The sequence below is a fragment of the Brachycentrus maculatus genome, unplaced genomic scaffold (genome assembly GCF_059751285.1).
Source record: "Brachycentrus maculatus isolate JH-2025_06_01 unplaced genomic scaffold, ASM5975128v1 h1tg000210l, whole genome shotgun sequence".
In the NCBI taxonomy this organism is placed as follows: Eukaryota; Metazoa; Arthropoda; class Insecta; order Trichoptera; family Brachycentridae; genus Brachycentrus; species Brachycentrus maculatus.
Window position 1 is genome coordinate 84,153 of NW_028280961.1, and position 15,283 is coordinate 99,435.

The 15,283-nt window shown below is 36.1% G+C and overlaps 1 protein-coding gene across 1 annotated transcript; it reads left to right on the forward strand.

Annotated features, from left to right (window-relative positions):
- The first annotated feature begins 238 nt into the window (after positions 1 to 238).
- Ddx1 (ATP-dependent RNA helicase Ddx1) lies at positions 239 to 14,032 on the forward strand. Its single transcript, XM_088263942.1, has 13 exons — positions 239 to 783; positions 1,565 to 1,682; positions 3,247 to 3,413; positions 4,215 to 4,346; positions 5,501 to 5,690; positions 6,517 to 6,704; positions 7,388 to 7,512; positions 8,914 to 9,051; positions 9,847 to 10,061; positions 10,986 to 11,101; positions 11,881 to 11,982; positions 13,195 to 13,329; positions 13,868 to 14,032. Exons 1-13 carry the CDS (start codon positions 334 to 336, stop codon positions 13,967 to 13,969), a joined length of 2,178 nt encoding a protein of 725 aa, XP_088120068.1. The 5' UTR covers positions 239 to 333; the 3' UTR covers positions 13,970 to 14,032.
- Positions 14,033 to 15,283: the final 1,251 nt, after the last annotated feature.

Genomic DNA, 15,283 nt, shown 5'->3' on the forward strand with positions numbered 1-15,283 from the left:
AAATAAGATTCCCATATTTTTCGTTGAAAATTTAGTTACGAATTAAACGGTTTCTACAACATCATTTGTCATGTTTTTACTTCAGCTTATCATTTTGGCACCATACTAAAAGCACCATATCACGATTCACCATTCGAAATCTCTCATGAAACACGAAAAATGATTTTTTTTTATTATTGGGATTAAATATTTATTTATATAGTAACACTAAATCATAGACAAACGCAAACATAACGTCAGCTGTGACATTTCTCGTGGCTTCGAATTTATCGAATTGTGTTTCGTTCGCAGCCGGCGTCGTATTTTTGCTGAATATCATCGGAAACTGTCAAAATGACCGCTTTCGAGGAGTTCGGAGTGCTTCCTGAAATAGGGAAAGCAGTGGATGAAATGGAATGGACGCTTCCAACAGACGTTCAAGCCGAAGCTATCCCACTCATACTCGGCGGAGGCGACGTTCTGATGGCAGCCGAGACGGGCAGCGGCAAAACCGGCGCCTTCTGCCTCCCGATCCTGCAAATTGTGTGGGAGACACTCAAAGACCTGGCCGAAGGAAAGGGGAGCAAGATAATCCAGGCGACTGCGCCAAATTGGACTCTCAGTTTCTTCGATAGAGGAGAGGCTCTCGCTGTTACTCCGGATGGATTGCGCTGCCAGTCGCGGGATTTCAAACAGTGGTTCGGATGCAGGGGCACTAAGGGAGTTACAGGAAAAGGAGCTTATTACTACGAAGCTACTGTAACTGATGAAGGCCTATGCAGGGTTGGGTGGTCCACCGCAGCCGTAAGCCTAAATTGCACAATATTTATTTCTTCTTCTAGTTGTGCCGTCAGGTCCCCCACATTTGAAAAAATATACATATTTCTCCTTTTTTATTAATTAATTTATTTAATTTTTTTTTTCTTATTGGAAAACCAACAGAATATTTCACAAAAATAACATAATAGGATAAAATGCAAAAAAAATAAAAATTCCAACTATAGGTTTCCACCTTAGTAATCTTAAACTCTTATCCGCACCCCAATGGTGCATAGGGCACTGCATCATATAAACGCAGTGTTATCTTAATCGTTAACACATGAAGGAAAGGTGATCAGCCCTCCTCTTCAAGTACCAGTCCATAGACTGAAAAAACCACTAATCCCCCCCCCCCCCCGCTGGAGTAGTTTTGAGATAAATGAGTTGGAAAATGATGCTTATCAATGTGTATTTAAAAGTCTATCGCAAAATGTTGTGATTGTTTGTTTACACGAATATACCATAAAAGAAATTGTCATGATGTTGAGATACTTCCATATATGGGATATGATACGAACTACGCACGATTGAATGTTCTTTTGGTGGTTTTATGTACACTCAAAGAAAAAATGTGTGAAATGCTCCGCGGGCCGCAAGTAGACACCCAGCGGGCCGCATGCGGCCTGCGGGCCGCGGGTTGGCCACCCTTGCTTTACACATTAATATACCGCAAAGCTAACAATCCTTTGAATATACAAAATACATATCTTTAAGTTGTGCAGCTGGTCGCACTTGGATTATTTTAATATTTCTTCACATTTTTTAGGCATCTTCCGACCTCGGAACGGACCGTTTTGGGTTCGGATTCGGCGGGACTGGAAAAAAATCAAACGCTAAGCAATTTGATGATTACGGGGAAGCTTTCGGAATGCACGATGTCATAGGTATAAACTTGTGTTATCAATTCTTAAGAATCATGTTAAAAAAAATATGGTTTTATTTTATTACAATTCTGCTAATTCAGAATTATAAATTTATTTTAATTGTAAATGAAAACACTTGTTTTTTACCGCTTGAGTATTATATATATTTTTAACGACTGGTATCTGAAACTTAATATAACGCTAATATAACCGAAATATAATATAACGCTCACTCCTTTCAACAACGTCAAATATCAAAAAACTAGATTTTTCAGGAGATTGTTTTTAAAGTTTAAAAATATAATAAAATGTATTAAAAATAAATTTCAAGCAACTTATTGAACTTTTTACTGTGCAACAGATCTTTTTGGGTACAACCTGAATGTTTTTTCTCCATTTGAAAAATATTTTGTATATTTCAAAAAATAATTAAACAATACCTTTTCTTCAAAATGTAAAAACAACACTTTCTGCCCTGTAGGGGGTAAAAGTTTAAAATATGCCGCTTTTGTTGGGATAAAGTACATTTTCTGGGCATGCCGAAAACATGGACAACTGAAATTTGTCGATTTTTGAAATATGACATTGTTGAAAGGAGTGAGCGATAAGTTTATATTCAACCCTGTAAATGGAAGCATCTGTAGTTTACGAAACTAGTCGTTGAAAATAAATGTAAAACTCAAGTGGTAAAAAACAAGTGTTTTCATTTACAATTTAATATTGTCAATGTCTCGCCAAAGAGCGAATGTCGAAACAATAAATAAAATAAAATTATTTTTTTAATAATATACTTACAAAGAAATATTACAATTTATTTCAGTAATTTGTACTCATAACATATCATATACTAACTACGCTGTGCCTCTCCCAAATAAGAGACTAAGCTCTTGTGCTTGAAGAGGGACTTACACTCAATATTTGTTATTTGTACTTAATTAATGACTAATAACTAAAACCGTATATAATCTTTATATAAATTAATTAAGCCTTTTTTATTTGTATTATTTTTTTATGTTTTTTTACATAATAATATTTGGTTCCCAAATATTTGTAGTTTTGTTGGAATTGTTTGGTGTTGCATTTTGTTTTTGCAAAAATCTTTTGGAATCTCAAAAGATATGTTTTCTTTTAATGGCTTCAACCTTAGGGACTTGAAATTTTGAAAATAATAATTTTGTTGGATGAGTTCAATGCGTTGTTGTATGTTCCTCCATCCAACAATGCCATACTGTTGTAATGAGTAAACAATGGCATTAACACTCTTTTTAGGTAGTAAAAGTAAGTTAATAAAATAAAAACCTTATCCGCACCCAAATGGTGCATAGGGCACTGCGTGATATACCGCAGTGTTATCTTGATCGTATACACATGAAGGAAGGGTGATCAGCACTCCGGTTTAGGTACCAGTCCAGGGTAATATTGAATAAATATTACAGTGAAGAAATCACTTACATTTATTTGAACCCCCCTGGGAATCGAACCCGGGACCTCCAGAACGGTAGCCGAGCGTGCTGACCATTACACTACGGAGGCAGACAAAAGTAAGTTAAAAGTAAGTTAGTATAACAATTTCCATCTTTTTTAGGTTGTCTTTTAAACTTGGATACTGGAGATATTAGATTCACCAAAAATGGTGTGGATTTAGGTACTGCCTTTGTATTGAATGCTCAGCTGAGAAAGGATACCTTTTTTCCGGCAGTTGTGTTGAAGAATGCTGAGATGTCATTCAACTTTGGAGCGACGCCTTTCAAGGTATTATTATTTAAATATCACTAACCCTTCCTTTCAATTTTCAAATATTATTTCTAAGTTTACAAAAAAAATTGTGAAAGTAGCTCTTATAATACTCAAGTTATAGAATTGATATTTTGAGGATTTGAATCCCCCTGTTCGAGCCGGCTAGGTTAATAATTAACCTTTCCCTTACGGTGCTAAAAACTTCCGCGTGCACCGGTGAAATGTATTTTGAATACCATATGAAAATGTGGTTTAAAAATGGGAAAAATGTGAATATTCCTAAATGTTGCTTTTATTGACCATAGTTGATGTTGAAATATAACAATTTTCTAATGTTAGCTCTGGTAATTATCTAAAAACAATAATAAAAAACATTGCAAGTTGCTGCAATAGCTGGCTTCGCGACACGACCGTCGCCCAAGACGATCTGTGCACTTCTAGCGCAGTAAACACGTTACGACATGCGCGTATACACAAAGCACGCCACGCTCGAACACACTGAGAAACGTATGTGTATTGGTGATTTTATCCGCGTTTTTTTCACAAATTGTGTATTTATTTCCGTCGCTGTAAATGAATAACTTTATATTAAAATACTTTCATGTAATACGTAATTATACTACGGAGGAAAACAAAAATTCTGATCCCCTATCTGTTATATTTTATATTGATATTCTCATTTTAAAAGTCGAGTTGTAGTGAATACATATGACCGGGATGGGAAGGTCAATAATTAATTCAGTACCTATTTCTTTTAATTATTTTTCTTACTAGGTATTCATTTCTGTTTTTAATTTAGTAGTATTTTTCTTTTAGCACCCTCCACCCGCTGGCTATATTCCCTTATGCCAAGCCAGCAGTGAATGCACCAAGAACAACTCCGTGGGAGCAGTTTCCAGCGTTTCATCCAAACCTGTCAATAATGCACCGCAAGCAATCATTATCGAGGTAACGCACTTAACCTTTCCCTTACAGTGCTAAAATCTTCCGCCTGCAGCGGTGATGTATATGTATTTTGTACACCATATCTTCTTCTACTTGGTGTAGGCCTTGAGGCCTGTTTTTAAAGGCGATTAGCCTCCTGCGATGTCGATTCCCAGCTTCTCTTTGGTGGTCTGCCCGGGAGTTGTGTACCGGGGGGTTGGCCTTACAGTGCAATGTGGGGGTGTCTGGTTGCTCCCATTCTCATCACATGCGCATACCATTGTCTCCTTCGTTGCCTTCCCCACCGAACGACATCTTTGATCTCGCGTATTTCCCTTATCCTGGCGTTCCTTATTCTCTCTCGTAGACTCTTGCCAGATATCCTTCTTAAAATCTTCAATTCAACTCTAAGCACGTTTTATGTGACTACAGTGTCTGCTCACACACAAGTTTTGTATATTTTGATTTTGCTGCCGGTCTTCATGTCAGGGTTTTTCATATTATTTTTTGACATCTCATCAAAGATGAAGAAGAATATGGAAGTCTGGGTTTTTCGTCAGGGTTTTTCCATATAGAATTTTTCAGGCATCCTAAGATGACTGCAGCCTTCATCCATCACTTCACATGGTAGATCCGTTTGACCACGCAGGTCCACACCCAGATATTTGAACTTTTCCACCTGTTCTACTAAGGATTAAAATGTAAATGTAAAAATGTTTCAAAACGGGAAAAATATGAATATTCCTTAAGGTTGCTTTTATTGACAGACTACACTATACAGTCCGCCTCATGTAATGGTCAGCGTAGTGGTCCACGTAGTGTAATGGTCAGCACGCTCGGCTACCATTCTGGAGGTCCCGGGTTCGATTCCCAGAGGGGGTCTAATAAATATAAGTGATTTTTTCACTCTTATATTTCTTCAATATTACCTTGGACTGGTACCTGAAGCCGAGGGCTGATCACCTTTCCTTCTTGTCTTAATGATCAAGATAACACTGCGTTTATATGATGCAGTGTCCTTTGCACCATTGGGGTGCAGATAAGGGTTCGAACGAACAAATATACACTATACTATTTAAAAACATTAATCCCCTTAACGTTTCCTCGGATAAAGCAGTTCCTATCTCAACGTTATAGGGATTTTTTCTTATATAACACTTTTATATATGCCTCTTCAGCCGTCCCGCGAATTGGCGGAACAGACCTTCAACCAGATAGTGAAGTTCAAGAGGCACCTGACCTCGCCGACGGTCCGGGAGCTGCTGGTCATCGGAGGAGTGAACGTCAAGGAGCAGATCGCCGAGCTCCACTCGGGGGTGGACATTGTCGTCGGCACTCCGGGGAGGATGGAGGACCTCATACAAGCAGGTGGGCTATATTCTAACTAACTACAGCAGGACCTCTATAATCCGAACGCCGGAAATTTGCCCTCTGTTCGGACTAGTGGAGCGTTCGGATTACAGTACAGAGAATCTGTAGGGTATTTTTATCAAATAAAACAAATATGTTTTGTAAATGTGGGGATAGGTTATCTTAAAACACATATGGAGTGCGTTTTAACTTCCACATGAATTCTCAGAAGGGCATATTATTTTTTGACATTTCATCAAAGATATAGAAGAATATGGAAGTCTGGGCATTTACGGGGCAGACGACCGTCATAGGCTAGTTTAAGTGATCACTTTACACACGTGTAACATTCACCAATTGTACCCATTATTGACAACCACACTTCTCAAATTCTTGGAAGTTCTATATATAAATGAACCAATTTGGAAACTTGTTCTTGAATCACTAGAACTTCACTAGAGACGTCTATTAGTGAGATGAAGAGAAGCTTTTTATTGAGCAGAAACTCTTTTATTAGTATGTGAAGTCCGAATCCTAGAAGTAAAATATCATTTTCTTTTTTATTATTTAAGCTTTTAATTTGACCATATGATTTATTTACAACATTTTGAGTGTGTCCAAATACTTGTTGGAGATAATCCAGATTTTGTGAACAAGTATTTGGCTACAGTCAAAATTTTGTATTTATTCAACTTTTTGAAGTAACCAAATATTTAATTGGTCCAGATTTATTAAATGACAAGTAAAAAGTAAAAAGCGGGAATGATGAGTGGGCGATCGGATTACAGAAGTGTTCAAATTTATTATATGTATTTATAAAAAAATTAAATAATTTCCCATACAGGATACCTTAGCCTCACCCACTGCCGATTCTTTGTGCTGGATGAAGCCGACGGACTGTTGACTCAGGGTTACACGGACATGATCGAGAGGCTTCACCGCCAGATTCCCAAGATCACCTCGGATGGTCGTCGCCTACAGATGATTGTGTGCTCCGCTACGCTGCACAATTTCCAAGTCAAAAAAATGGCCGTAAGTAAAAATGTTTGAATTCTTTAAAAATAGTTTTATTTATTATTCCTTCTTCTCTGTCTTATTCCTCACTACTGAGGGTTGTGACCCTTGCGGGAGCAATGACTCTTCTCCAGTTATCCCTTGACTGCGCTGCACGTAGCGCTCCAACCACCGAGGTGCCTGCTGCTGCCTTAACTTAATCGGTCCATCGTGTGGGGATCTTCCTCTCCCTCTCTTCTCCTCCAGGCTACCTTCCAAAAATTCTTCTTCAAACCCTTATCCGCACTCCAATGGTGCATAGGGCACTGCATCATATAAACGCAGTGTTATCTTGATCGTTAACACATGAAGGAAAGGTGATCAGCCCTCCGCTTCAGGTACCAGTCCAGGGTAATACTGAATAAATATTAGAGTGAAAAAATCATTTATATTTATTTGACCCCCCCTAGAATTTGGGATTGAACCCGGGACCTCCAGAACAGTAGCCGAGCTTGCTGACCATTACACTACGGAGGCGAACATATACATGTATACATAATAAAATATGTGCATTAATTAAATTAAATATCTGAAATAACACTGCTTCATGCCAAATTGTAATCTTCCATGCCCAATCAGACTTTTTTTAAACTCAACCAAAAAAGTATTGTCTTATTTACTATACTTAATTTCATTTTGTTTTTTTTTAATTGTGTCTATAGGAGAAGCTGATGCATTTCCCTACATGGGTGGACCTGAAGGGGGAAGATGCCGTTCCGGAAACAGTTCACCATTGTGTGGTCATGGTTGACCCGCAGAAGGATCGTTCATGGGAAACTCTTCGCAAGTAAGTACAAGTGTTTTTATTTTTTAATTCTTCTGACAATAATGCTGTCATTAACCCTTAGCAATGGAGTGACGCCATAAAGGTGCCATGCATGGTTTGCCGTATCAGTTTTTCAATTTTTTTGTGTAATTCTTTTTCAATCCTGTATATACATTTTAAAGTTTCGTCTTTTTTTTATTTATTAAAAAAAGAGAAATATTTGTGTTTTTATTATTTACACAAATATTTCAATTTCATACTATTTCTGAGTGCCTAAGCGGCTCATTATTAGAAATAGGTATCAAATTGCGGTATAGGAGTTCGAACCGAGAAACTCTGACTTAAGAGTCCGCGACACTAACCACGGGACCACAACCTGACACAGTTTCTAGTTTGTCGTACAGCACTGACGCATTATGAAGTGTGCATTATTCACATATTTGGAATATTTTGAATGTAAACTGCGGCATATTAATATGACCTACCTCCCGGTAGGTTATATGTATTAATAATACCTAGCTTAATAATACGGCTGTCCAAACTTAAAACACAGTAAGGGACATTTTTTTGTATTACGTTTTTTTTTTGCGTTTTTGGACTAAGTAGAATCTACTTAGTCCAAAAATGCAAAAAAACCTACTACAAAAAATGTCCCTTACTGTGTTTTGATTTTGGACAGCCGAATAATACCTCCTGGCACTTAACTCTTTGAGGCACAGAATTTGAGACAGAAAAAAAGCCAAGAGTTGCACTTTTTTTTATTAAATTAAAAGCTTTACAAATAAACAATTGTGCACTGACAAATTGAAGACAGCTGGCTTCGCGAAGTATGCATGCGACGCTTTTAAGTGAATGTAGTTAACTGTTAAGATTGGTTGGAGATAGTATTATATGAGTATAAACCTTTGTGCAGCAAGTCATTTGCTGCAGTGCAGCATATATTTATATATACCATCATGTTTGTTTATCAAAAAAGTGGGACCTTTTTAATTCCACCGTGATCTAAAGCAGTGCTCCGCATACTTTTTTCTGTTCAAGATACACATAAATTAAGAAATTTCAGAGGCAATAAAGAAAATAAAAACAAAGTTTATTTAATTTTGATTTATTATCAAAATATTATGCGAAAACATATAATATCATAGCAAAGTTTTTTTAATATCTTCACAAAACTAGACTTTTTTCCGCGGCACACCAACTAATCACCACAGTACGCCAGTGTGCCGCGGCACACACGCGGCGGAACAATGCTCTAAAGAGTTAAAAACAGTTAAAGGGATAAAAACAAAGGTCCAATCATTGTTTCTATCGATGAATTCATACTGTCACAATGAGTTTCCTCCATCTTCATTTGTCATAAGCACATGTATGTTTTTCAAAAGATTATTACACAGCTTTTACACATTTTCTTTTCTTTTTCAGTCACATCATAACGGATGGAGTCCACGCTAGAGACAATGTACGGCCGGGGGTAAACAGTGCGGAGTGTCTCTCCGAGGCTGTCAAGATTTTGAAAGGGGAGTACTGCAGGCGTGCCATCGATGAACACAAAATGGACAGGTAGACTAGATTTAAAAATACAAAATATTCAAAAAATCTCACATTTAATCTGTTGTAATTAAATTTTATTTATGCTGACAAATCTTCATTCAAGTATAAATTTCAAATATCAAAATAGCTTTTTGATATTAAGAAATTTGTTGGACCCTATTTTTACGTAATCTAACTTAGATTTTACATTTTACTTCAATGAATGATCATTGAACAAGACTTCCTAAATTTCAGCATACAAATTCTTTTAAGACAACATATGTTATTTTCTTTAACCATGACTGCGTTTTCAAAATTACACAATCAATTCATATCAAATAAAAATAATAAAAATATTTGTTACATAAAAAGATTATGACAAAATTTGCAAACTGTCAAAATATGATTTGGTAAAATTATCTGAAGAATTGGTGACTGAAAAATAAGTTATAATTTATAGTTGAAGCACTTACTTTGTGATTTTCCATTTTAAAATTAATGTGTGACTTTGTTTTAAAATCGGTATAAATATTTTATTATAACATAATTATAATGTCTATCGGTTTCGAAGCTAACCACTTCCTTATCAAGACTGATTAATAATATGGTATTAATTGTTTTGGCAATACATATTAAGGATTACAACCTAACAGAAAAAATAGACGCAGTAGTATTGCCAGCTATTGGAAAAATAAAATCCTAATTTATATTATTTATGTGTAGGTACTTTACTATTTATGCATAGGTGCTTTAATATTTATATGTAGGTGCTTTATTATTGAATAAGTAGGCACGAAATATATTTTTATATCCTTATTTTTTCAGGGCGTTGATATTCTGCCGAACCAAAGTAGACTGCGACAATCTGGAGCGCTATCTCGTGCAGTGCGGGAAGCAGTACACTTGCGTCTGTCTGCACGGAGACAGGAAGCCCCACGAGAGGAAGGCCAACCTGCAGGCCTTCAAGGACCAGGCCGCGAGGTTCCTGATCTGCACCGACGTCGCCGCCCGCGGACTCGACATCACGGGACTGCCATTTAGTAAGCCAAATGGACCCCTATTCCATCTGATGCATAGGGCATCTTAAAGTTTCGACGCAGTGTTACCTTGACCATCAATTATGCAAAGGCAAGGTCATCAGTACCGTACCAGTCAATTACCAGTTCGGGATGATATAAAACACATATTCTTCTTCTTCTAACCCTTATCCGCACCTCAATAGTGCATAGGGCACTGCATCATATAAATGTAATGTTATCTTGATCGTTAACACATATAGGAAAGGTGGTCAGCCCTCCGCTTCAGGTACCGGTCCAGGGTAATATTGAATAAATATTAGGGTAAAAAATCACTTTTATTTATTTGACCCCCCCTGGGAATCGAACCCGGGAAATCGATATTAAACCCATCGCTGGTTAAATACCAAAGGGCCACAATGCAAAAAAATAAACTCTTTATTCCAAAAATGGTTTCTAAATCGTCAACATTTTCATATTGGAAAAAGACACCCATGATTCTAAATGAAATGGACATTTCTTACGTTAGAATGTCTTTTTCCAAATATATATATATATATATATATATATATATATATATATATATATATATATATATATATATTGATACATCGTTTGCGGGAAACGCTTAAAAGCGTCTTTTACATACTGTTGGTAGGGAAAAGAGATGCTTATAAGCGTTCTATTTGCTTAGTTTTGGTAGAGCGCGTTAGATGCCAAAAAATATTTTACAGATGGGAATTGGGTTTTGCGGTTACTTGTGATTAGTATACTGACGGTCGATCGGCAGGCTGTCTAAGTAAATTAGGGTCAGGGTTGATGAAAAAACTGCCCAACAACAAAGAATTAATAATATAATTTTAAAATGTTTTTTTTTTTTTTTATATATATTGAGTTTTATGCTATCTTAAGTTGTGGTATATCTGACTATTTTCTATTCTTTTCAAGTCATCAACGTGACATTGCCGGATGAGAAAGCAAACTATGTGCACCGGATCGGGCGTGTCGGCAGAGCAGAAAGGATGGGACTTGCCATCAGCCTTGTGGCAACCGTTCCAGAGAAGGTATGTTTTCTACTTGTCATTCTCTTAAACCATTGCTTTGATCAGATCACACGGATATCGGTTCCAACCCACTCTACCACTATTTGATACCTATTTCTTATAATGAACCGCATTATTTTTAACCCGAACCGAAACCGAAACCGAGAACCGAAAGTATTTTTCTGAATAATAAAAACACAAATATTCTTACATGTAAATAAATTATCTGGTCAAATTATTAGCTTAAGTAATAAAAATGATATTTTCTGGCGTTTCTCATGTGTGTGATTATAATCCAGGATTCGGACCTCACATACTAATAAAAGAGTTTCTGCTCAATAAAAAGGTTCTTTTCATCTCACCAATAGATGTCTCTAATGAAGTTCTAGTGATTCAAGAAGAATGTTTCAAAATTTGTTCACATTTATAGAACTTCCAAACAAAATTGGTGAGATGTAAATATTGCCCAGATTTCTTTTTATTTGCCCATATTCTTCTTCATCTTTGATGAGATGTCAAAAAATAATATGAAAATAACTCCTGTAATTGGAGAGAATCCAGATTTTGTGAACAAGTATTTGGACACACTCAAAATGTTGTACTATTAAGCTAGTAAGATATCAAATAGTCAATGATCACGTTTTTGTAAAACAATGCACTTGGCCACTTTCTCCTGTATGACTACGATGTGTGTGACAAAAAACTCACGTGTTTTGAAACCTGAATGGGTTGGAAGCTGATGAAGCAGAAACGCTCACAAGATTTTGATAACAGCACGTGTTTCTTGATTTCATCCTCAGGTCTGGTACCACGGTGAATGGTGTTCTTCAAGAGGCAAGAGCTGCTCCAACACTCAACTGACGACAGTCAAGGGATGCTGTATGTGGTACAACGAGCCTGCCGTAAGTTTCATTTACTTCACTTTTCTTGACCCAGCTGTGAGGTGGCTGAATTTAAAAGACTCTCAATTTTAAGCTAATCCTGGTGGAGCTTCTACTTTGTGATACTAATCACTTCATTGCATTGACCACTAACCCATTGCACCACTAATAAAGGTGACATAATTAGTTCATACAACTATATAATTTTGACAACATTGTTTTATTACTATTGACATTGATTTTTTGCTCTTAGGTCCCATGTGGTATATGTGGTTATTCAACATTTTTTTCATCATTAGTTTTATTTATTTAAATTCCAAGCTTATATTTTTGTCACTCCTATCTATTACAACAGTATGTGGAGTAGAAGACAAAAAAAATCCGTTTGGAATGTCTACCTAGATTTTTTATTTTATTTTGGAAGACCGGAAAGGGTTAAAACTAAATTGCACACAAAATAAAAATGGCAAAATGTATTCTTCTTCTTCTTCTTTATGATGATCCTAAGGATCTGTTTGTGCCTCCGTCTGTCGCTCTTGGGATGTTGACTCCCAGCTATCTCTTTACCTTTTTTGAGGTCTGCGTCCTTCAGGGTTTCTTTGAAGGGCGATACGTGGAAGTCTGTCTTCTGAAACTCTGTTTATATGCTCATTCCAGTATCGCCTTCGTTGTCGTCCCCACCTCACAATATCTTCCGTCTTATACATGCTACGTAAAGCATAATTTTTTGTGATAAAATTTAAAAGCGTATTTTTTGTTTTGTTGGCAAGCTAGATCATTATGGCTCATCCCCAGGTAGTTTTGGAAGAGTGTATCAGTTCAAAGTTGTGAAAGTTATTGTCATTCAGTTTTAATGTAAAAAACTCACTTCAAAGACAAACTGGCGAATCGCCGGCTTTGTGTTGCAATGGGTAGATTGGCATTCATTATTGCCAATCTAAATATTTTTTATTTATTCATTCAAACCCTTACCCGCACCCCAATGGTGCATAGGGCACTGCATCATATAAACGCAGTGTTATCTTGATCGCTAACACATGAAGGAAAGGTGATCAGCCCTCCGCTTCAGGTACCAGTCCAGGGTAATATTAAATAAATATAAGAGTGAAAAAGTCACTTATATTTATTTGACCTCCCCCTGGGAATCGAACCTGGGACCTCCAGTACGATATATTTTTTATATATAAGTTGCATAATTCCCAAATAAATAACTTGTTTATGTTTTTCTTCCAGTATTTGGGTGAAATTGAAGAACATCTCAATGTGACCATCCAGCAAGTTGGCAAAGATATAAAAGTCCCTTGCAATGAATTCGACGGGAAAGTTACGTACGGAGAAAAGAAACTGAATACGGGGAGCGGTTACAAGGTATTGTATATTTCAATACTTCACTATATGGGGAATTTCTTGGTACTCCATCCTAAATTGGAAAATTATCTATTGAATTATATGTATTTGAATAGATATTGTATTTTATATTTTTAATTTAAGTTTTACTTGGTGAAAACCACTATTTCTTAAAATCTATTGGGACATTCGTTTCTATGCATTCCACATCATTTTTAAAAACCGTAGGTGGAGAAAAGTGATGTGGAATGCATCAAGACATGTTGCTACATCAAAAATTGTCAATTTTCAGCTTTGCATGTTTTCGGAATGCCCAGAAAATGTACGATATCCCAGCAAAGTTTTCCTTTTACAAAAAATCTTATACCTTAACCCCCCTCCCTATATTTATTAACCTATATATACACCTAAATATATTTTTTTTCGTTAGTTTTAATTTGTACCAGAAGATGAAAACATCTGTCGTTTTCGAAACTAGTCGTAAATATAAATAAAACTCATTAAAGTGGTATATTCAAGTGTTTAATTTTAATAAAATAATGAATATTTGTTTTTACAGGATCATGTTTCCCAATTGCTTCCCGTTGTCCGGCAACTTGCCGACCTGGAATCTCAAGCCCAGCTCTACTACCTAAAAGCGCATCACAAAACTGCTTCATAGGAGAATAATAATAACAAATTTTGATAATTTATATAGCGCCATTTTCATAAAATACTACCTCAAGGTCTTTTTTTTTCATTTGAACCCTTATCCGCACTCCAATGGTGCATAGGGCACTGCATCATATAAACGCAGTGTTATCTTGACCCTGAAGCGGAGGGCTGATCACCTTTCCTTCATGTGTAAATGGTCAAGATAACACTGTGTTTATATGAAGCAGTGCCCTATGCACCATTGGGGTGCGGATAAGAGTTTTATTATTATTATTATCTTGATGGTTAACATATGAAGGAAAGGTGACCAGCCCTCCGCTTCAGGGTCCAGTCCAGGGTAATATTGAATAAATATATCAGTGAAAAAATCACTTATATTTATTAGACCCCCTTCTGGGAATCGAACCCGGAACCTCCAGAACGGTAGCTGAGCGCGCTGACCATTACACTACGGAGGCGGACCTCAAGGTAGCCAATACGAAATTGCATGTTCAATATTTGCTCTTTGTAACTTATAATATTCAAATCTCATATTCATAATTCCCCTAAAAATTTACCTCATTAGAAAAGTCCTTGATGTTTATTTCATTCTGATATTTATTTAGAATCACGGTGGATTCATCACATTTTATTTAAAAAAAAATTAAATACATTTTCTGTATTATTAGTGAAAATTTAATTAAATCCCTAACCGCCCTGCCTTTGGTTATTATTTAAAACTGTGTTTCTCAAAGTGGGCGTTCTAGAAGACTTTTACAGGGCATAAGAAGCCCAAAGAGACAGATAGAAGTGCTAAGAAGTAAGATTTATATTTTTATAATTAAAATATAACTTCGTTTTCAAATCACTATAAATATTTTATTTTAACTTTATTATAATGTCTACCGGTTTCAAAGCTAACCGCTTCTTTATTAAGACTGATTAATGCTCAGTCTTGATAAAGAAGCAGTTAGCTTTTAAACCAGTAGACATTATAATTAACCCTTCGCTGCATCGTGTATCAAATTTGTTACATAGCCAAAAGTTAGTGTTAAAACATATCGCTCACTCCTTTCAAGAACGTCATAAATCAAAAAACTTGATTTTTCAGGAGAATGTTTTTAAAGTTTAAAAATATAATAAAAATAAATATCAAGCCACTTATTGAACTTTTTACTGTGCAACAGATCTTTTTAGGTAAAACCTGAAGGTTGTTTCTCCGTTTGAAAAATATTTAATATATTTAAAAAAATAATTAATCAATAACTTTTCTTCAAAATGCAAAAACAACACTTTCTGCCCTGTAGCAGGTAAATATCAAGTTAAAAACATGCCTCTTTTG